General features: G+C 47.8%; 1 protein-coding gene and 1 long non-coding RNA gene across 5 annotated transcripts in view; both read left to right on the forward strand.

Moving 5' to 3' along the window:
* The window catches only part of LOC111560582 (butyrophilin-like protein 1), a 54,404-nt gene extending 46,854 nt beyond the window's left edge, over positions 1-7,550 (forward strand). For both annotated transcript variants that reach the window (XM_045051513.1, XM_045051512.1), the window contains 7 exons: positions 1,234-1,515; positions 1,631-1,831; positions 2,072-2,092; positions 2,185-2,211; positions 3,219-3,245; positions 5,719-5,745; positions 6,189-7,550. In XM_045051513.1, the coding sequence (XP_044907448.1) occupies positions 1,234-1,515; positions 1,631-1,831; positions 2,072-2,092; positions 2,185-2,211; positions 3,219-3,245; positions 5,719-5,745; positions 6,189-6,853 (1,250 nt within the window). In that variant the 3' untranslated portion in view covers positions 6,854-7,550. The remainder of the gene's footprint in view (positions 1-1,233; positions 1,516-1,630; positions 1,832-2,071; positions 2,093-2,184; positions 2,212-3,218; positions 3,246-5,718; positions 5,746-6,188) is intronic.
* Positions 7,551-12,094: 4,544 nt separating this feature from the next.
* LOC102900850 lies at positions 12,095-22,941 on the forward strand. 3 transcript variants are annotated; one of them, XR_006593433.1, is made up of 8 exons: positions 12,095-13,758; positions 16,178-16,494; positions 18,177-18,306; positions 19,184-19,299; positions 20,250-20,450; positions 21,048-21,108; positions 22,019-22,212; positions 22,471-22,941. It is a non-coding gene; the product is annotated as an uncharacterized LOC102900850 (long non-coding RNA). The 3 variants fall into 3 exon arrangements; XR_006593432.1 differs by having other exon boundaries at positions 16,178-18,306; XR_006593434.1 differs by lacking the exon at positions 21,048-21,108 and having other exon boundaries at positions 16,178-18,306.
* Positions 22,942-23,476: the final 535 nt, after the last annotated feature.

The following is a 23,476-nucleotide window of genomic DNA, read 5'->3' on the forward strand; positions in this document are numbered from 1 at the left end:
TGATATATCAGAGTACTGAAAGGAAAAAACATGCAGCAAGGCTGTCATTCAGAATGGAAGGAAAGATGAAGAGTTTTCCAGACAAATAAAAGTTAAAACAGTTTGTTTTTACAACTTCTCCCATCTTTATGACAGGAAGTGGTTTTGCATTTGGGCCCTGGTCCCCAATGAGGTTAGGCTCCTACACTCCCCCAGTAACTGGGAGAGAGGGGTGCTGTCCACCTTGGTGTTAACAGTTCAGAAAGAGGGCTCCCATGGTCTTTAGAAACACATTCCTGGATCACAACCCCGACAAAAAGTCTATGTAGTTTTCGCAAAGGACGTATATACATTTCAAAGAGGAGAGAAAGCCCCCACAATCACAAATTTCCTCAAGTAAATGGCATAAGAAAAGGATGGGAAGGGACCTTACTTTCAACAGGGACAAGAAGCCTCTGCCTTTTAATATATTTTGTCCTGACAGTCGACCTTGACTAGGTTTACTCACACGGGTGAAGTTCATTGGGCTGTTGGCTGATCTAGGACAGCTTTGGCTGGAAGGACTGCTCTAGCCCAAGCATGTCCTTCCTGTGGCAGAGGGCAAGGCAATGGCACAAGTACTTTCCAACTCTGCTGGAGTCACATTCCCTGACCTCTCAGTGGCCCAGATAAGTCCCATGATGGAACCCGGAAGCAGAGTGTGAAGGCATTAAAAATATATGGCAGAAGGTGAGCTGGATGTGAAACAGGCTTAAGGACTGGGAATATTTTCATCATCAGCCTATCACAGAGAAGCCAAATATGAATCAGTTCAGGGTTTGAGTTTGAAGCATCTGTGAGGAATCCTGGCAGAGCTAACATGTGGATATTAGCGGGGGGAGCTCAGGAAGTAGGTAGGGTTGTCAAGGATGGAAATGATTTACCACAGGGTACTGAGTGTGGTAGCAGATGCCCTGGAGAGTGTGTGAGGTGAGAAGAGCAGAGAAGGATAGAACTTGGGACGAAATTCCTTTGTGTTACTCTGGGTGATGGACTTCCCAGCTTTATGGATGGGAGAAGAGCCCTGCCCTCTGCAGGTCCCCATGCTCCTTCCTTCTGTTCCCTGTGGCAGGACCCCTGCTCTAATCCTTGCAGGGACCACTCCCCAGGGAGCCCTGGAATGCAATGCTACACCAGAGTTGTGCAGAGGAAGGCTCTGCTGGCATCCCTGGATTCTGGAAGGCCTCCTTGTGCTCTCCAGCTTCTCTCTCACAGGTGTGGGCTCTGTCCCTCAAGTGCACATCACAGGGCCAGAGGAGGACGGGGTCCGAGTGGTGTGCACGGCCTCGGGATGGTTCCCAAAGCCCCAGATACAGTGGAGAGCTGCTAATGGGGAAAAGTTCCTGACATTCTCTGAGACCCATGCCCAAGACACTGAAGGGCTGTTCAGCGTGGAGTCTGCTCTGGTGGTGAGGGACAGCTCTTCAGGGAACATGACCTGCTCAGTCCTCAACCCCGTCCTGGACCAGAAGAAGGCGATGGCCATTTTCATCCCAGGTCAGCACTACTTCCCATTCCCAGCAGGGCCAGAGGGAGTGGCCTAGGGCTTCTGTGAGTGTTGGGCTGGGCTGCCCTGGTCTGTGCCGCTGATGGGGTCTCTGGCCGGCCGCAGAGCCCTTCTTCCCCCAGGCCTCTCCCTGGAAGCCAGCTTTCATAGTGAGCCTCGTGGTGCTGATGCTCTCACTCCTTGGGGCTGCCTATTACATCAAGACAGAACATACTGTAAAGAGGCAGGAGATGCAGGAATGGGAGAGACTGCGCAGGGACAAGGAGGAGGCCCGGCGGACAAAGGAGGAGGCGTTGAAGGCCAGAGGTAAGGCAGGTCAGGAGCCAAGGCAGGCAAGTGTGGAAGGTGGTGCAGAGGACAAGCTGACAGCAAGGGGCTTGGCTGGAAGCAGGTGGCTGAACAGGTCCAGAAAGGACAGCTGGAGCTGTGGAGGCGGGTCTGGAGTTAGATCTTCAGGGTACAGAGAAGTCCTTTTATGGGTTCTCTAGGTGCAGTCTTTCCTTTCTTAAGGATGGGAGTTCAGACTTATTTTTCACTCTCTTTCAGATGAACTCCAAGAAGATCTCGGTAAATTCTGTTCTTTCCCCAGAAGTTTCTGAGTCCCCTGTGTAAGAGACACTCTGGTTATTAGCTCACCAGTTTCCTGTGTTGTCTTTCAGGCAGGAGGAAATCCATTTACCTGGGTGGTGAGTGACTCTCCAGTTGTCTTTGGGTCTCCTGTCCTACCTAAGCTAAGGTGTCCCTTCTCCTTGTTTCAGGCACAGACATACGGACCCTTCCCTGGGGCAGAAGTGGAACCTGGTGGGGGGCAGGACCCTGCTCCATGGACTTTCCCTATCTGGGGTGCTGTTTCCCACCCAGTGCTTGGGAACCTGGGGTAATGGTGGTCCCTGGAGTCTGTCACGCATCTTGGGTTTATTCCAGTGCTGAAACCCCACCATCTTGCCAACTTTTTAGCCTTCAATGCAACTAGTTCTCATTCAAACTGGATGCTCTGAGATTTTGGCAAAGAAGCTATGTAAATAAATGGGGTCATTAAGTTTAGGAGTGTGTCCCCTGCATATAACACCATCCAGGGAGAGTCTTTTCTCTCTAGTTCCTGGAGGTGCTGGTCACAAAGTATGGGTAGAGGACTGGGCAGACCATGGGTGGGAATGTGGTGGGGTCAGCTGTCAATGCTCCAGAACAGTGATGTGTTTTCTGAGAAAGTTTGGCCCCTTTTACCCCAGATCTTACCTAACGTCCCTATCCTTAATTCATGTCCCCTTTTGTGTTCTTTCCCAAATATCTCTTTGCTGGAAAACATTGGATGTAATAATGATTTCTGTTTATAATTATGGAATAATTTATATTTTATTCCCTAAAATATTTTCATAGAAGCAAAACTGAATGGAGATAGAATAAAAATATTTGAGGTTTTTAAGGCACAGGATACTAAATGGCTTTGCAAAAGGTCACACAGCTGCAGCAGGCTGGGGTGGAACTCAGCCTGCAATTCAGGCTTTCTGACCTGTGATCCAGGGAATTTCCTCCAATACCCTGTTGTCTGCACATTGCAGGAGGATATCTCCTCTCCAGCCTCCCTACTCTGTTGGGAGTGTCACCTGTAGTACAGAGAGGAGGCAAGGCCAGTAGATCAATGCTAAGCATTCTTGTTCTGGCTCATATTTCACTAGAGTGTGTCCCTTTTCAGGCTGGAGGAAGGCGCTGTTGTATGCAGGTGAGTAACTCAATTTTCTGTGCCCTTATCCCTTCAGCTTCAACTCTTCCCCCTTCTCTGTCAGTGGACCCCATACCAGGACAGGGTGGGTGTCCCTGTTCCTCTTGTCATGTAGTTGTTTCCTTGTGAAGACTTCAGGGACTCTTCTGGGAAACACAGATCTGCCTCTATTCTGACATGTCTTCTACTGTAGGTCACTATTGGGCTTAGCAACTTCATCTGAACACACCTTGTTCAACTGATGCTTTTGCTGGAGCAGTGATGAAAGAGTGCTCATTTATAAGGACAGTTGTAACACAGTAATGGCTTTGTAGACCAGGAATTGCTGTCTCTAGAAGATTTCAGATATCATTCTTGCTTGCTTACGATTCAGGTATTCCTAAGGGGATCCTTGGTTCTGAATCCATTTTACCCTGAAATTCCTACATCTTGCAGATCTACTTTTGATTTTCCTGTTTTTGTCTTGGTCCCCTGGAATGGTGGTCATCATTTGTTTCCTCATGCTCCTTGTCCAAGTTGGGTTTCTTCCTCTAAACTTCCCTGCTTGCTGTGAAAGTAATTGCTTTAAATTGCCTGTTCTGAATCTGAGATCCAGAGCTTCCAGGATATTTATGGACTCCTGGTGGTGGGTCTGAGAGCTACCTGCAATTATATACAAAATCCTATGTGTATGTTTGTGTAACAGAGGAAGACATTAAAAAAATTTTTTTTGAAAGAACTGTAACTTATAATTGTTCACAACCATTATCTCTCCTTTAGGAGAATTGCATGTTTACCTGATGGGCTTGTTACTGGTTTGATTTATCAGGGCAACATGTGAAGATACGATAGGAGAAAGTTAGAGGAGTGAAAATTGTTTACCAGAGAAAAGTTGGGAACAAATCAGGGAAAGAAAAGCAGTGAGGAAGAGAGGAGATGAGAAGGGAGTAGAAATCCTGTGATTCCTCTTGGAGAGATTTTGGGTAGCTCAGAGTGGTGGAAGAGAGACCACAAATCATAATCACGGTGGTTTGAGTGTAAAGTACACAGAGGGTGTGCACAGTTTTTGGGTGCACAAGAAGTAATAAACTCCCTGATACCTCTTTGAGAGATTTCTGAAAAGTGTTACAGTATTTTGAGCGGTTTTGAAGTACTTTTCTGACTGAGTTTGCTTCTGATCATGAGACCATCTCAAGCTTCCAGTAGCAGTTGGGGCAGAAGTGTGGTGTGGGGGATCCTAAAGCAGTGAAAGGTTATCCAGAACATCACTTAGCACCGGTGTGAGTTAAGAATCTGGGTCCTTTGAACCTGTGTGGGGTGTGTATGTGTGTGTGTGCATGCGCGGGTGTTTGTCCCAGCTGTTTTGTTCATGATCATGGACATGGACTATGAGAGCAGAGAAGGGGGAGCCAGGGATGCAGGAGACCTGGGGCTAGATGTGTGAGGAAACCCCCTTAGAGAGTCTCACTGATTCCTGGGATTTATTTATTAAAAATAAGGATCAAATAGTCTTCTTTTAGCATTCCCCCTTCTCTGATGGATTGAAGTGCATGTGTTTTAATGTATACTTAGTATACCTTTTTATTTTGTAAGGACAGATACCATCACAGTAGAATCAATATTTGCATATAGATCAGCTCATAGCGTGAGGTGAAGTAATATCTGATCTCATCGTATTTAAAAATTGAAAAATAATTTTTCAGTGTCATGAATAAGGGGGCCTAGGACATGGGGTTTGGGTACCTACCACGTGGGGTTTCTCCTGGTGATTTCGATCTCTCTGAGCAATTAAGGGGGGAAGCAGATGACTAGACCCGATGTTTTTGATTTCCCCTTACATATAGGGATATTTTTCCTCCCAATAACCCACGAAAAGGGGAAACAAGTTCATAGTGTCTGTCCTTTCACTGGATGTATGTCTTTTCTGCTTGAACTTCTGTCTCTCCCTTCCTTGAAACCTCTCCATTGCCTTCTGACTAGGGACAATTTCTCTGATGCTGTGTCCTGAATTCTCCTTGCCCAGGGCTTGTAGTTGTCCTCCAAGTTCAGCTCTGCCAGGTTGTATGGTCTCTACCATGGCTTAGATTCAACCTCCAAGTTCAGTTTAATCAATTCTTTAGAAATAAATGGAGGCCTCAGAATTTTTTATCTCCCCAATTCTTCTCAAGAAAACCTAGCTTTCAGGATAGATGTGTGGCTAAGGATTCTTGAGAAAGCATAATATGATGGTGAAATCTGGGTCTAGAGCTTTCTTTTCAGGTTGTTACCCAGCCTCTCAGTGGTTAAGTTTTATAGCTTGGCTTTCATGGGAAGGCTGTAGCATGATGGCTGTGTGTGTGTGTGTGTGTGTGTGTGTGTGTGTGTGTGTAAAGAAATAAATGCTTCAGTTGAATGTTTCCAAACGATTTTTTCCAAAAGATATCGACACTGATATGTACAGTCACCTCAAATCTCTGATTTGTTGTTACATTTGTGAAATATGGCTCTCTTGTAGATTGGCGGAAGGAGAAGTTCCAGGCCTGTGAGTTACTTCACATTCTTTCTGGGTACTCCTACTGCTGCCCATGGCCTCTGATGTCTCCTTTAGCTTGCTGTGGTGATACAAATGCTGGCACCATCAATGGTTGTGCAGTGGGACGGGGCAGTGAAACTCACATAGCTGAGCTTAGTGGATGTGGCTGATATTGGATTCTAAATAGAAATCTTTCAGTCCTTGAGTCTATATATTCTTAAGTCCATGAGTCCAGACTAGTCCTCAAGTTCCCTGTGACCCATCTAACCCTCAGATCAGTCTTATGCTTACTTCTCCTGCTTGGAGAGCTGTGTACTTGAGTCACAAGACTCTCATCTCAGGAGGCTTAGCCCTTCCCATATGCAACTAGGTGTCTGAGGGTGGTGGTGGTGGTTGTGTGCCCTTGTTATGGGGCAGGGGAAGTCTTGCATGATTGGCAACTCTCTCTGCAGTGTCTGTCACTCTGGATCCAGCGTCTGCACATCCGCACCTTGCTGTCTCTGGTGGACAGACTAGTGTGACCTTGGAGGACACAACTGAGGACCCAGGAGGACGCTGTAGCATCTTGGGCCAGGAGGCCATCACATCAGGGCGCTGCTACTGGGAGGTGGAGATCAAGAATGGAAACAGAAGCGAGTGGGCTCTGGGGGTCTGTAGGGGAGATGTGGAGAGGAAAGACTGGTACAGAGAGGGGTCAGAAGTGGGGTTCTGGGTTCTGGGGTGGTGCAGAGGTAAATTATATGCCCTTATCCTACCTAAGAGTCAGGAAATCTGTGATGAAGTTCCCCACAGGGTGGGTGTTTTCTTAGACCTCAAAGAAGGGGATGTCTCCTTCTATAACATGACTGATGGATCTCACCTTTTCTCCTTCCCTCTAACTTCCTCCACTGGGACTCTGTTTCCATACTTCGTGATTCAGTCAGGAGATGTGTCCCTGACCATCTGCTCTGTGGTGGGTGTGCCTACAGAGACCCCTGTGCCCCTTAACAATCCTCCTTCTTCTTTGGAGGAACCTGTAAGCCTCTCAGGGGATGGGTTCAGCTCAGGCTCTGCTGTTGATGGTGCTCTCTCAGGGGCCGACTCTCCATTACTCTCCTATGGCCCTGAGGCTATGTGACCATAGGACCCCAACACTGTCCCAGACTCCTTATGGTGGCTCTTTCGGGAGCTTCACATTCCTTGAGACAAAAGCCTCTGAGGTCAGTCCTGGATGACCTGGTGTCTTGCACTCTTGCTCTGGATGCAGTCTCCTGGGGTATGGCTATGAGAACAGTCAGTTCATGCCTTATGCTCAGGCAACAGAAGATAATAGTTGACTGAGCTGGATTAGGGTAGGCTGCATTTAACTGTTGGAAGTAATGCTTCTTTTGGTAATGAAAATTATTTCATACAGTCTTTATTCTGCTTGGATATGAAGGAGATGAGGGCTGAATGACTCTGCAGAATTAAATGGTGTATATTTTATCCAACTTGAGTTGTGCAGATGAACGCAGAGGCTATGAGTAGGTCACCAGTTCTATTTTGGGAAATGTGCACTCTGACCAGAGACATTGGCCATCCAAAAATTTCTGGAGAAATGAATGGCTGATTGATGTTCAAGAGGAAAGCAGTCTAATATTCTACTGTATATACCTCCTATTCTGGAATGGTGGAAGCACACTTATCTTACCAACCTTAGGAAATATCTGTTATTCGTGAAATACCAGTGCTGTGTTAATTCAGGAATTAAGAAGAAGGGTCTGGTTCTTCCTGTGTGTCAACTCCAGTTGGAAAGAAGAGAACTTCTACCAGAATAAAGATATGAATGAGGAAGAGAATTTTCAGATGCTGGGTGAATTTCAGAAAGCTTTAACTGTGAGCATGGTTTCCAGAATCTGTGTAGTGCCTCTCATTACTTCCAAGTCCAAAGGTGGAGTGCCTGAGTGGCTCAGTGGGTTAAGCGTCCAACTTCAGCTCAGGTCATGATCTCACAGTTCGTGGGTTCAAGCCACACATCAGGCTCTGTGCTGACAGCTCAGAGCCTGGAGCCTGCTTCGGATTCTGTGTCTCCCTCTTTCTGCCCCTCCCTGCTCACGCTCTGTCTCTTTCTCTCTCAAATGTAAATAAACATTAAAAAAATGGGGGAGGGGAAGAGGACCTAATAGATATTTTTCCAAAGAAGACATACAGATCACCAATAGACACATGAAAAGATGCTCGACCTCACTCATCATCAGGGAAATGCAAATCAAAACCACAATGAGATATTACTTGACCCCTGTCAGAATGGCTAAAATCAAAAAGATAAGAAATAAGAAGTGTTGGTGAGGATGTGGAGAAAGGGGAACCTTCTTGCACTGCTGGTAGGAATGCAACCTGGTGCAGCCACTGTGGAAAACAGTATAGAGTTTCCTCAAAAAATTAACAATAGTATTGCAAAATAGTAATAGTAATAAATGAATGATTGATTAATATCACTATTAGGTATTTACACAAAGAAAATCAAAACACTAATTTGAAGTGATGTATGCATCCCTATGTTTGTTGTAGCATTATTTACAAAAGCCAAGTATGGAAGCAACTTCAGAGTTCACGGATTGAGGAATGGATAAGGAAAAGTTGGTTTATATACATAATCGAATATTACCCAGACATAAAAAAGGATGAGATTGTGCTATTTGTGACAATATGAATGGACCTAGAGGGTATTATGCTAAGTGAAATAAGTCAGACTGAGAAAGACAAATGCCATGTGAGTTAACTCCTATGTGGAATCTAAAAAAAAAAAAAAAGAGAGAGAGAAATGAATAAACAAGCGAGCAAAAAAGCAGAATCAGACCTGTAAACACAGAGCACAGCTAGCATAATGTTTAAACTTGTTGAGTCACTAGGTTGTACATCTGAAACTCATGTAACATAGTGTGTCTACTATACTCAAATAAAAAAATTAATAAAAAATTAAAATAACATAAGTTAAGTTTTACTTTATTACGGGTTTTTAAAAAGCGTGTTTAATCGTTTCCACCAACTGTCACATTATAAAAACACAATTCATTTTACCTTAGCCCTTCTTTCATGGCTTAGGTATTTCTCTGAAACTGTTTGAAACACACATGAAGAAAGATAGATATTATATGGCTGCTAAAGAAGAAAGTATAGGGGCGCCTGGGTGGCTTGGTTGGTTAGGCGTCCGACTTCGGCTCAGGTCATGATCTCACGGTCCGTGGGTTTGAGCCCCGCGTGGGGCTCTGTGCTGACAGCTCAGAGCCTGGAGTCTGTTTCAGATTCTGTGTCTCCCTCTCTCTCTGCTCCTCCCCTGTTCATGCTCTGTCTCTCTCTGTCTCAAAAATAAATAAACGTTAAAAAAAATTAAAAAAAGAAAAAAGTATAATATTAACCGCATTAACATCAGAATAATTTATATTCTGAGCAAGAAAAATCATTAATGGCCAGTGAGCAGTGTTTGCTGATAAAGCAGCTGAGACATGAGCCTGATGAGCTGGGGGAGAGCAGTGAAGTTTGCTGTTTGGTGTCCTTCCTGCAGTACCTCCAGGTGTCCTTCCAAGGTCCTTAGGGAACATCTTCCCTGTGCTTTGTCATTCCTTCATGTTTCTCCCTCCCAACATGGGATCCAAGGACTGGAATTCAGAGGAGATAAGCTTTCTGGCCATGTCATTCTGAGCCATTGCTGAGTCCAAGGTCCTCTTCCTGCTCCTTTTTCACCTAGAGTTGTGTAGAGCTGGGGGCTGGTCTGGGCTTGAGGACTGGGAGGTGGGGGGAGTGTCCTTGCAGGTCCAGCCTTCCCTCCTCTAGGAAGTTCCTGGATTAAAGGCTAATAGATGGCAGGGCTCATGTCTTCCTTCATCTCTGTGTGCATGTGTGAAAATGAAATGTCATAAATACAACTTGTGTAGCCCAGTTCCTGGCACTTAGGAGGAGTGCAGTCAAATTTGTTTTCCTTCCCTCAGTCTTTTCATCAAACTCCCCTAATGTCTCTTAGGTCTTGAGGAGTCTCCCTCAAGCAGACTTGAGGGCAGGGATTGGTGGGGGCCATGGTGGATGGATCTGGAGGCTAATATAGGTCCTTATCTCATTAGTTTACTTTGCATTAAGTTGCATTTTGCCAACATTGACAAGTCTAAGTGGATATTGGAAGAAATGGACATTTGGGGATAAAAAATCAGATGTTTCAGGTCTCTCCAGATGTCCTAGGTGTGCTTAGAGTTTTAGTATCTCAGACCAGACCTCTGAGCAGAAGCCAATCACTCTCGTGTATCAGTGGATCAGGCAGTCCTTGTTTCATGAAAACAAATATAGCAGATCATTCAGGACAATCAAGAGTGAGCACAGGATGAGAGACTCTTTGCCAAGTATGTGGTTGTGGAACTGAGACAGATTTGGTTTCCTCACGTGCAGAATGAAGACAGTAATGACAACAACATGGCAGAAGTGTGACCAGGGAGGCTCTAGGCCAAGCTATTGTCTTAACACCAATCACTTAACATGTGAACACCTGAGAACTGGGCAGGCTTAAGTGAGCAAACAAAGGTGTTTGGTGTTGAATCTGACGATTCTATCCTGGGGACATTTCAGTGATGAACTAACTTATGTTTGGGGTAAGAAGAAAAGTGGGAAAGATGGTGGAGTTGTTGTATCCACCAAGGGGTTGACTTGTTTAGGTCAGCGTTTTAACAGTCTTTGTGTTTCTCAATGGACCGAAATGTTTGCCCAATTTAGATAAGGCTGAGTAGCCAATGGGCTGCTGCAGTGAGTCCTCTGCAAATGAGCTCAACAAAGTTTATTGAGTGTTTACTATGTGCTGGACACGTGAGCAGGGCACACAGTGCCTCCCTTTGTGAATGTCATAGAAATGCCCCAGAAGAATGCTTGTCAGGGCTATTGTGGAAAGCAGGGTGTCATTAAACTCCAACAAGTGTGTGTATGGGGCATGTATGGGGATGAATGGTTGGCCAGGGTCCCTCTGAGGAAGGTCACTTTAGGTGAGACTGGAATGTTGAGGGGTTTGGGGGACAAGAGAGCAAGCAGGATCAACCAGTGGCTTGTGAGAAGGCCTGAGGATGGCAAAGCTCCATGAACTGGAGGGAGTCACCCAAGCCAGTGAGGGAGCAACTGGGAGAGTGTGGAAAGAGGTCAGAGAAGAAGCCTGGGATTGGGGGTCACAGACAAGAGGCTGATAGGGGGATTCCTTGAACAGATGAGGCAGATCTGACACAAACTGATTTGAAAGGATCATGACCTTGGAAGGAAAATGAACTTGAGGAGGTCAGGCTGGAGGTGAGCAGGGGACACTCATGGGAAAGCAGGAACACCCTTCTTGGGCCAGGGGGGAATGAGGGTGGTCAGGAGCCAGGTAATGGCCATGGATACGGATTTGAGAAAAGCCTTGAACATTCTGGTACATTGGAGGTAGACTGGGTGGGAACATGGAGTGTGTAGTGGAATGTCCCTCCAGTTTCTGGCAGAGATAACTGGGTTCACCCAGTTATCCTTTACCGAGATGGGAACCTGCAGGTAGGGAGGGGCTGGTGAGGAAGCCCCAGTGCTCCCCGGTTTTCTTTCAGAGACCATAGAATCTGCCTTTTTTTGTGCACACTGTGGCCTGGCAGGGAGAGGGCTGAATTGTACCGAAGCCATGTGTGAGAACAAAATACTAACAAGCGATAGGTCAATGTCCATTCATTTGGTCAAAGCCAGGGTCCTGGAGTTGATTCTGGAAGCTTCTGTTGCTCAGTCTTAACCTCTCTGCTGCCAAGTTGTGGAGAGCACCTTGGTGGTCTCCTGGTGAAAAAAAACACATAGCAACTACACTGGGACTCCTCAATGACTCTGGCCACATGTGATTCACAAATAGACATGTAATCATCTGGGTAGTGAAGAACCAGTGCAGAGAGCCCCATGCACAGGGATAGGTATTAATCTTGGCTCTGCCACACACACTCCCTGCTTTTGGTCTAGAAGTTAGCCAACCTGGACAGTAGCAGTTCTTCAACAAAGGATTGCTGAATCTGGGCCTCTGTCCCATGCAGGGTGGGTTTGTCCTGTATTACTGGTTCTGGTCATGCTGTTTCACTCCTGATAATGGGGGTGCATATCCAGAAGATAGGGCAGAGTCTGCTGGGATTGTTTTTTTTTTTTTTTAATTTTTTTTTTCAACGTTTATTTATTTTTGGGACAGAGAGAGACAGAGCATGAACGGGGGAGGGGCAGAGAGAGAGGGAGACACAGAATCGGAAACAGGCTCCAGGCTCTGAGCCATCAGCCCAGAGCCTGACGCGGGGCTTGAACTCGCGGACTGCGAGATCGTGACCTGGCTGAAGTCGGACCCTTAACCGACTGCGCCACCCAGGCGCCCCTGGGATTGTTTTTTGTAAGCTTTCACTTTCAAACGGTGCAGGAGTCAGAGAAGAGTGGATTCTCCTTTTGGGAGCACTTAGAGGGGGCTCAGGACTCTGTTTTGGCTCAGACCCCTGTAACCTGTTCAGGTTCTGCTTCCCCACTCATCTGGGAACCACCTGCCTCTCAGCCAAGAAGACTCTATGGCACCCAACGTTGGATTTGGAAGCAGGGTTTGGGGCTCAGAGCAGCTAACTGCAGGTGCAATCTCTGGGAGCAGATTTGGGGTCTGCTGAGATCTCACATTACTGAGTTAGAGACATTCCAGATGTCTCAGCTTTTTAAGCAGATAAGTTGGTTCTGAAGATGCTTTTGCCAATAAAAGGAAAGGTAGGAGCAGCTGGCTTTGAGGAAGTGGCTGAGATTGTGGTGAGGGTGGTGGTGCTGGGTCATAATGAGGCTCTGAGAAGACCCAGGACAAATACAGTGATGCCTGCACTTCATTCACTTACTGACATTTGTGTAGCACTACATCCTTGTATCTTGGGGTGAGATACCGTTACTATCCCCATTTGACATTGAGAAACTGAGGCAGAACAGGTCAAGAAACTAGCCTAAGGTGGTTGCCTAGAGAGATCTGAATCTGGCCACTAGAGAAGTCAGCAGTCACCTCCAGAATCTGTTCTTCTCAGTACCATTTGCTGCCAGATCCCCACTCCACTCAGCAGTAGGTGGTCTGAAGCCCTTTTTTGTCTGACCAGGATGCATTTTATCGTTTCTGTGCTCTCTCTCTCCTGGGATCCTCTCTCTTTTTTTTTTTTTTTAAGTAGGCTTCACACGCCGTGCCAACGTGGGGCTTGAACTCATGACTTGAGATCAAGACCTGAGCTGCAATTAAGGGTCATATATTTAACCAACTAAGCAACCCAGACAGCCCCCTCCTGGATTCCTTTGTCCTGAGGCAGAAACTCCTCAGAGATATAGAGGATGAGGATCAACTTTTCATGGGGAATTGATGGAGCCCTCTGTTGGGAGTAAGGCCAGGTCCTTTGTCCTGAGCAGCAACAGGCTGGGGGGAGCTGGGAGCTGAAATTTGGGTGAACTCAATAAGCAAACGGCCTCAATACAGGATGCGTGTGGTGGGAACCACAATGTCCTTGAGGAGGATGTTGTCTGACACTCATGCTTCTCAGTGGTTCCTGGTCATAATTAGGGGGCAGGAGAAGAACAGCACACAGGACCTGGCAGGTCCTTCATGGGCAGGGGCCTGAGTCTGGGCCTGTGTCCCTGGGCATCTCTGGTGGTCTGCGACTCATACAGACTTGGAGGAGGCCCTGTGCTAAGGCAGGAGGGTTCTGGTCCTATGAGCAGAGCAGTCTGCGAAAGCTTTCTGAGGGACTGGGAGGGATTTCTTGGTACCAGGGTTGTGGGGGTTCCCAGCCCCATCAGCATAATGACTAGTAGCAAAAACTCTTCTTGTTCTGGTTATTGTTATCAACCCTTAGCCCTTCTGTCTGTTCTGAGGCCCAGAGCTGTGGGCTGGCCCTCCTCATCTCTGTAGGTGTTCTCCTGCCTCCTGCCCTGTGTCTCCCCAGCCCTGAGGAAATGGAGGATTGCCGCAGAGGCGCTTTGCTGTCCTGTCTCACCTCCCTGCTTCTCCCCTTCCAGCTGTCTGCTGGGGGTCTGCAGGTAAGTGTGTCCCCATCCCCCTTCCTGCGTCTCCCTTGGTTGGGCGAGAGCCTCTGGGAGCCCTGCTGTGTCTCCATCAGGACAGATGGTTATTGGTGGAGCCCCTGGCTGTAGGAAAGGTCTGGTGATCCCCCAACTGCTAGTTGTAACTAAATATTAAAGAAGATGGTTTGCGAGGGCAATGGCAGACCTCCCAAGTCTTTGTGTTCTGTCTCATGGAGTTTGGATGCAGAGCTGAGGAAATTTTCAACAGAGCAGTGGAAGGAGGTGTTTTGGGTAGGAGTTTTGCTTTGACTGCTCTAAGGGAGGGTATATGCAAGGTGAGCAAACCTGGAACAAACATGTAGTTATGGGGTGGGGAGGTGTCTGAATTCACATAGGGGCAATGAGATAGAAGAGGGGTTTCCAGCGTCAGAGATGTTAGGAAAGTAGACTTAACTGAGTGAGGAACTTTGGAGACAGGAGTTTGTAAGGGGATGAGGGGACTGCAGAGACTCCCAAGGTTTCTCTTTGGCAGTTTGTTGTTTAGCAGTAGAAATATTGATAACTATGTGTTAGTTGTCTATTGTGACAATGTGTTAGTTGCCTATTGTGAGTGTGTTGTCTCAGGAAGCTGACGCAGAAAGCTCAGGGGCATATAACAACAACCATTTAATTAATCTGTGCATTAAAGCAGTTCACCTCATCTGGGCTGTGTTTGCTGATCCTTTTTTCTTTAAAAAATTTTTTTAACATTTATTTATTTTTGAGAGACAGAGGCAGAGCATGAGCAGGGGAGGGGGAAGAGGAGAGAGAGAGATACAGAATCTGAAGCAGGCTCCAGACACTGAGCTGTTTGTTAGCACAGAGCCCAACGCGGGGCTTTTACTCACGAACTGCAAGACCATGACCTGAGCTGAAATCAGACGCACAACCGACTGAGCCACCGCGGTGCCCTTGTGTTTGGCTAATCTTAACTGGGCTTACTCATACATCTTCGGTCATGTAGGGGAAATATGATTAAACACAAAATCTCTCAACCTGGAAATCCTTTTCAGAAAGATAGTAGGGAAAGGAAACATTTTTATCATTGCATTAGCATTAACCAGATTGTGTTGTGCATCACAGAGAATCTACCAAGGGATTGCAAAGACAGAAGAAATCTCACCCTTTTACATAGCCATGCAGACACAACTCATTACACACACGTTCTCTGGATAAACAGGTATTAACCCTCAAGTAAGTGGATGTGACAGCAATATTTGTCACAATTCATTCCAAGTTTGCTTGGTAATTGGGGTGACCAACTCTTGGCTTCATCTAGAAACACCCCCCCCCCAAGTTTCCTATCTTAATGACAGGAGATGGTGTTACACTGGAATCATGGTACCCACTGAGATTTGGGTCACAGGAATGGGGACAGAGGGGTGCTGTCCTTCTTGATGTTAACAGTTCAGAGAGAGGGCTCCCTGGTTCTTGAGAAAGACACTCTTGGACCTCAAAGCTGGCAAAAGACCTATATAGTTTTCACAAAGGACATATATATACATTTCAAAGAGGGGAGAAAGCCTCTGAAATCACAAATTTCCTAAAGTAAATGCTGTAAGTAAAAGGATGGGAAGGGACTTTCTTCCTCTATTTTCAACAGGGACAATAAACTTCTGACCTTTTTTTTTTGTCCTTACAGTGGACTTTGGTTGTGTTTGCTCCCATGGGTGTTGTTCAGCTGGCTGTTGGCTGATTGATCTAGGAGAGTTTTAGCTGGAAAGGCTTTGCTAGACTGAGCATGTCCTTCCTGTGTCAGAGGCCAAGGCAAAGGCACAAGCAGTTTCTAGCCTCTGCTAGAGTCACATTCCCTGAACGCTCAGTGGCTGAGTCAAGGTGCATGATGGAACCCAGAGGCAGAGTGTGAAGGCACTAAAAATATGTGGCAGAAGCTGAGATAGATGTAAAGGAGGCTGAAGGATTAGGAATATGTTCATCATCAGACTATCACAGATGGGGCCAAATATGAATTAGTTCAGGATTTGAGTTTGAAACATCTGTGAGGAATTCTGGCAGAGCTAACCCCCAGGGATGTGGATATTAGGGAGATAGCTCAGGAAGGAAGTAGGTAGGGTTTTCGATGGTGGAAGCAGATGCCCTGAGCGTGTGTGAGGTGAGAAGAGCAGAGAAGGATGTAACCTGGGACCAAATTCCTCTTTCTGTCACTAGGGGTAATGGACATGCCACTCTCATGGTTGGAGAGAAGAGCCCTGCCCTCTGTGCCCAATGCAGGACCCCATGCTCCTTCCTTCTGTTCTCTATGGCAGGGCCACTGCTTTGCTCCCTAGGGAGCCCCCAGAATGCATGCTGCCCCTGGAGTTATGCACAGGAAGACTCTGATGGCCTTCCCGGGTTCTGGAAGGCCTCCCTGTGCTCTCCACCTTCTCTCTTGCAGGCGTGGGCTCTGTCCCCAAAGTACACGTCACCGGGCCAGAGAGGGACAGGGTTTCAGTGCACAGCCTTGGAGTGGCTCCCAAAGCCCCACGTGCAGTGGAGGTCCCTCAGTAGGGAGAGGTTCCTGGCATTCTCAGAGACCCATGCCCAAGATGCTAAGGGCTGTTCAGTGTGGAGGCTGCCTGGTGGTGAGTGACAGGTCTCCAGGCCATATGACCTGCTCAGTGCTTAGCCTCATCTGACCTGCCCACCATATTGCCAGCTGTTTTGCCTTCAATGCAACTAGTTCTCAGTCAGCACCTGGAAGCCACAAACCAGGTATACTTACGTTGAAACCTTGCCGTTGTGCTTCACCATTCTGCTCTTTGCAGCTTCATTCCCCCTTTCTGCTTTTTGTTTTAATTACTTTTAGTTATGCCATTTTCTCCTCTGTTGGCTTTAATAATATCTAGATCATGTGTCTTGATTTCTGTATTAATTATAGTATTTTTATTATTTGTTGACTACCCTTGAGATTCAGCTTTATTTCTTTCCTTTTTTTTCTTTTTCTTTTCTTTCTTTCTTTCTTTTTTTTTTAAATTAAACTGGGTCCCAAGCTCCACCAGGTGAGGGTCCAATGAGGTTGTGCTGAGCTGACATTAATATTTTCTTCAGCAGGACAGGAAGGAGTCAGTCCTGCACAAATCTGAGCATATGCAGCCTGGCAAAGGGCACAGGAGTGCAGATGCTGGGAGGCAGAAGTTGGTGTTGTCAGAGTGGAGGTTAGAAAGGAGGCTAGGAAGGCAGGAGAGAGTTGGGGAGGAGAGCAGAGAGGGAGAAGGAGGAGGGCCAGGGCCTGGGGCAGGATGACATTTTCAGCACTCTGCTACTAGTGCTGTATGACCGTATTTCCCCACACTTAGTGGCTTGACCCACAAACACTTACTGTCTCACAGTCCCAGGGAACCAGGAATCCAGCAGCACTCAGCTGGGGGCTCCTACCAGAGTCTCTCAGGAGTTTGGGGCTTTTGTCAGCACCGAGGCAGGACTTGCTTCACTCAGAACCTGAGCTCACTTAGGGGTGTTAGCAGGGTTTAGTCCACATCAAAGGCCTGAGTTCTTCTCTTCTGTTGTTGTCTCTCAGTGCTAGACCACATGCATGTGTCTGTGTCATGACTCAACATAGAGGCCTGTTCCCCAGTGTGAGGATCTGAGAGAGAACACAGGTCAGAGTGAGCACATGGCTGGGCACTGAGATTTTATAACCAAACCTTGGAAGGGGCTTTGGGTCCTGTTGCCATCTTCTGTAGAATAGAAGTGAATCACTAAGTCTAGGCCACACTCCAGAGGAGAGAGTTACACAAAGACATGTATACAGGAGTTGGGGATCTCAAGGAGCCACTGAGGGGAAAAGATGAGGACCCTGACAGGGTCAGTGCCTTTTCCAGAATCACAGGGACTGGTCAAAAGGCAGAACCAAGCATGAATCTAGCTCCATGTCCTTAAAGTTGGGGTCCTGGCTGCACCCAGGCTTTCTGAGGGGGCTCTGGAAAAGGTTGTGTTATTGTACCTGTACAGACATGGAGATGGTGTGGGGGTGAGGGTGAACAGGAGGGTGACAGGAGGCATTCCAGCACATTCTTGTCTGAGGAGGACCCCAGGTCAGGGCAACCCACTGAGTGCACCCCTGTCCACATTGCACCCAGTGGAGAGGGAGAGAATGGCAGAGCCTAGAGGTAAGGGTGGGTTCTGACCTTCTAGGCCAAAGCTCCAATCCATTCTGTCTGGTTTGCTTTGGAAATTAGCGTAAGATCTTGGGAAGCTTTTGCCCATCCTTCCCATCTTCTGGGCCTCCAGAATGTGAACACTGGTATACACACACACACACACACACACACACACACACACACACCAGTAAGGACGGTGGGGGGGGGATCTGAGGAGCTGCAGGTTCAGAGGTGGTGAAGAGACGACGAAAATACGGTTGGAAGCATTTCCTATGTGTGACACTACTCCTCCAGTTTCATAGGTATCATCCCAAATATGCCTGAGGACATCCCGAGGAAGTACATGCTAGAATAATCTCCATTGCACAGGAAGGACACAGACCATCCCTGAGAGGCACAATGGCTTATCCAGGGTCAAAATCAGGTAAGAATGAAGACTTGCGTCTGAACCTAGATGTGTCTCAAAGGTAGGACCTGGATGCACCCAGACCTTCCCAGGGGACTGTAGAGAGGAGTGTATTGGTGTAACTGTGTACAGATGAGACATTTCATGGAGAAAGGGGGTGAGAAGCCAGCAGCCCAGGGCTCTATTTGCATAGGTGTTATCCCTGGAGGGGACTCGGGTAGGTGATCCTAGGCAGTGAAGTTACTGCCTTGACAACAGACCCCAAGAGAACTTGGAATTCCCATAACCAGGCACCCATATTCTAGTATAGTCCCACACCAGGCTCACTTGGCTGGAGACACTTGATAGTGAAAAATGTTTTCTTGCTGTTCTTTCTTTCTGGAGCTCTGGCTTCCAGAGACCCCAGTGGGGAAGATGTTTCAGATGCTGTGGATGTTGGCTCAACCCTCGCTCCCAATGCCTCAGGCTGTTTTTCTGAAGGCCCCGTAAAGTAATACAGAGCAGCGTAGGGAAGGCCAGTTCAGCTCAGGCCACCTCTTCGAGCCATCCCTGGGCAGCCCCATTCCCTCCTCTTCAGTTTCAGGGAAAGAGGGACATGTGAGGAGGTCCTGCCCGGGGCTAGAGAAGGTTGGAGGCAGTGGATAACCTGGTGGCCCCATCATGTCCACACCAATGTCATGGTGGGTAGGGTGGAAAAGGGATTCCTGAGGTGCTTCTTTCCTGTGCAAGCGTTAATCCAAGGTCCTTGCACATGTATCTTTTTCCTCCTTGGTGGAAGTCTGTGCACACTGTGGTGTAGTGTGTCTGGAATGGAGTCACATGGGTCTGAGGGCCAGTAAAGGCAGTCAGTCAGGACTCTGAAGCCTCCTGCCTATCTGCTACACTGTCTTTACAGAACTGCACACCACAGATGGGACAGGAGTTGAGTGATGAGATCCTCTGCTCAACTTCCGTGAAGGACAGGAATATGCCCCACACCACCAACAGGATGCAGCACCGAAGCGGCTCAGGGTGAGTGCAGGTACCAGGGAGACCCAACAGCCAGGGCCCAGATGTAGCAAAAAGATCCCAGGGCCCAGAAGCCACACTGCTACTCCCCTGGGCCCCCTTGTAGACTTCTGCTCGCAGATGAATCTGGATCCCCAAATCCTCCTCAAATTTGCCTTCACGGCCCAGCCCCTGCCATGGCCAGATGCAAAGTCACTGTCCACTTATTTGTAGGAATATCAGAAAAGAGACCTGAAGTCATTTCACATCCCATCTGGTCTAGAGTATTTTTTCACTTTTGTATGTATTTTCCTAACTCCTGTTCCCAGGTGTCCCTGTTGGCCTGACCATCCTTGCACACCTTCTCCAAATCTGGCACATGATCATCATGAGTAGGGAGATTTTTGCCAGAAGGGACATGGGGCTCATGGTATTTTGTCTGCTGCTCTGCAGTTTGGTTGCCAAGGAACACATCCCTGAGGCCCCTCCAGGTCAGGAGTAGGGGCCTCTCTGGGCTATACAACATTCCAGAAGGGAGATGGGTTACCACACCCATTTAGCTCTTCACTGATGTGGGACTTTGACATGATTCCCTTTTGTTGCCATGTTACAGTGCTCACTGGACATCCTACATGACCTATTACCCTAATCCCTCTAACCCCAGGAAATGCCTCTGCCTTCTCTTCTCTAGAATGGGCTGTGTCATCAGAAATCACACGGATGATGCTGTTAATGCAGGGAGGTGCTGTCAATACTCAGCTAACTATCTGACCTGAAATACTCACATGTTCAGTCACTATCCACCTCAGATTCTAGTTTTAACGTCAAAATCCTTTTTCCTACTGTGGGTACCTATGTTTCAGTCTTGCCACAAGCCACTGAAGGCTTGGGGATTTGTTCTGCATTCTGTCCCCTAACCCTCCTGGTGGCCAGTGTGCTGCCTGACTCCGTGTCCCTCCTCTGTTCCACCTCAGGGTAAAAATGCCTCAACCGTGAATAAGAATGAGACCAGTGTGGTGTGGACCATCCAGGCAGGCTTGCTGGATAAGCAAGTGTAGCACCCAGTGCCTGTCTTCCTGGGAGAGACCACCGCCCCCGCCCCCATGTCTCCATGTTCCTGGACATGTACAGAACTTTTCCACTACTGAAAAGGTGCTGGATCTGTTGATTCCAAGGTGAGCACCCTGCCTCTCCACAGCCCCACTGAATTTGGCCACTTACAGGCTTTGAGTCTTGGGAATGTCACCAAACCTCCCCAAGTCTCAGTCTGTTCCTCAGATGGGGGCAGAGTTATTATAGGGACCCAGTGGGGCCCTGCTGGGAAAGTGCACCTGGCATTGTGGAACGGTCTGCTGGCAGGGCTGTGGCTGTGCTGGGTTATTATTGTCCTCTTCCCCATGATGACGTTTCTGCCTCATCTGTCACTGTCACCAGATCTTGAGCTTTCCCATTTGAAAAGGAGATTTGAGGCTCCATCTGGGGGTCTGAATCCTGGCTGAGACCAGAGCAGAGATCCCTGGGGGTGAGCAAGTGACCCCAGGCCCACTCAGATATCTGTGATGGTGCTAGTTGAGGCCCATCCATTCATCAAACATACAGGAAGCTCCACCAGATGCAGGCACTTCTTTAGGAGCTGACTGTCATCCAAGGCACAGAGCAGACAATACCCTGCCCTCTAGGGCTCCATTCTACACAGGGGTCAGTGACACTAGGTATGACAAGAGGTAGCATACACAGGACAGGTGATATGATGCCCTCCTGGCCTCCTCTAGGTATGGATGCATCCTTCCTGAAATGGGATGAGGATGGCAGACCCCTGGAGGAGCAGAAAATGTGAGTGGGCTTTAGACAATGCAGGAGAGTCTTCCCCCTCCAAGAGGGCAGCAGTGGGGGAGGGCGGTGAGTTGGAAGGGCTTTGGACCCTGCATCCCACACATCTGCGATTCCTTTGAGCGGGCAAAGGTCTGAGGGCTTCTGGAAGAGGAGAAAGGGGTTCTAGAGAGCCGTAGATGAGGTGTGGGCACAGTGGGACAGCAGAGGGGGCCAGAGGACAGAGTCACCTCCTAAGAGAGTCCAACCCCATCCCTTCCCACTCCCAGTCCTGCCTCCACCCCCATCCTGGGACCTAGAACAAAGGGTGTGGGGAGCATCACACTCACCAATCTGGTGGCACTTCAATGGTGGGTGCTCAGCAAGTGCTTCGGAGACCCAGTGAAGGGGTCAGGGACCAGATGTCCCCCACCTTGTGGGAGATTAGGGTCAGTGGGGGGACACCCACATGGATGCGAAGTGAATAAAGCAACATGTAGGCGGAGGAGGTAAAGTCTGAGGTATTAGGAGGGTCCTGAGAAGCCCTGCTGAGAGACGGGTTCCTTTGTTTCCTATTTGTTCCGATATTCATGGAGCACTGGTGTATGCAGTGAGGACAATGAACCGACCAGACACCACCCCTCCCTGCTCACATGGAATTGAATTCCAGCAGGAAGTAGGCAGGCAGACAGAGCAAAGAGTCCTTCTCCAAGAAGGACAGAGATGGCCTCATCATTGGTTAAGGGCTCCCATTCAAAACGGCTTTTTTCCAGACTCTCCCCAGTGACCATGACTATCTTAGCAGGAGTGCCAAATCAGAGGTGGACAAGGAGTAGGACCAGCCTCTGGACAGCTGGAGGCATAGGAGCCCAGGTTCCCACTGGGTGCCCTGAGACATCAGTCTTGATTCTTCTGCCCACTTCTGTATCTCCAGGGCCATCTTCTCCATTCTGGGCACCTGGATGGACCACTCCCCTGAGGATTTTTTCCAACCTGCAGAATTTCCCTGCCTGAAGATGCTGCTGGCATATGTGGGGCTTAACATGCTGGGCTCACACCTGGAGCACCATACCTCTGTTTTCCTCTCATAGCTGGGACACATGGAGCCCAATGAGCCAGAGGTTGAGGGTGAGGAGAACTCAGGGTGGGCGATGTGAGCATGTGGAGGGCACAGGGTAGGCCACACAGAACAAGTATCCTTAAGCTGTGTTTGGGTCAGGAGCCGTGAGTAGTCTCAGATAACTGTCCCCATGGTCTGCCATCTGGGGAGACTTCCTGGGGGTGGGTTTCTTGGACTCAGAAGACATTGACTGGTGGGAGAGGTTTCCTTTATTTGGAAGAGACATGGAAAGGCAATCATGGTGATGATACTTTCTCTTCTTGAAGCTATAGCACCCGTTCCGGAGCAGGATCCAGAACCAACTCAAGAGCTAGCCCCAGCTCCCACTGTGGTGCCTGCTGCAGCTTCAGAGCCCGAGGTGGCTGAAGCCATCACTCCTGCTGGAGCTCAGCAATTAGGAAAAGCAGTGACCCTCCCTGCAGTTTCAGAGCCAGTGCAGGTGGTAGTTATAGCTCTGATTCACTGTCAGGAGCTGGAGGAACCACCTGCACCTTTGGCAGCCCTGGAGCATGAGCAGGCTCCAGCCCCAGCTACTGGGGTTATGGAAGGACTAGAACAACCACTTGCTACAGCTGAACAACCAGCCTCAGCTCCCAAGCAGTGGCTCATGTCGGCTGCAGCCCCAAAGGATGGCTTCCCCTCCTCTGTTGTTGCTTTTTTTTTGAAATTTTTGTGTTTTTTATTCAGATATGGAATGGCTTAGTGTATTTTGTTTTATAAGTAAAGTATAAATTGACTTCAAGTAAAGTTTGGCTCTGATCCTTTTAAATTGGATGTTGAAGTGTCATTAGGTAGTTTGACAATGTTATACAACCATGACCACTAGGTACTGGTAGAACACTTCCATCACAGAGACACCTGTGCTACTGATCCGTCACTGCTCATTCCCTCCCCCCAATCCCTGGAACCACTGGTCTCTCTGTTTCTGTTGCTTTACCTCTTCTGGGATTTTCATGTGCATGGAATCATTCAACATGGCCTTTTGTGTCTGGCTACATAACATGACGGTGATTAATAATTCTTGAAATTTTTAATGAAAATAACATTTTTATTACAAAGGAATATCCCCCAAAGAACATAGGTTATGTGAAGCCCCAAAATGAACTATCTTCATTATGTGGGATAGGGACACCTTTTGTAAGTGAGTTTGACTCGAGAGCCACAAACCACAAGAGAAGTGTCTGGACCAGTAAAATACCTATAAAATCTTTTATTTTCCCGGACAGGCCATGTTTAAATAAGGCTAATGGGCATAGTATAAAAATACCACAA

The sequence above is a fragment of the Felis catus genome, assembly GCF_018350175.1.
Source record: "Felis catus isolate Fca126 chromosome B2 unlocalized genomic scaffold, F.catus_Fca126_mat1.0 chrB2_random_Un_scaffold_44, whole genome shotgun sequence".
NCBI lineage: Eukaryota > Metazoa > Chordata > Mammalia > Carnivora > Felidae > Felis > Felis catus.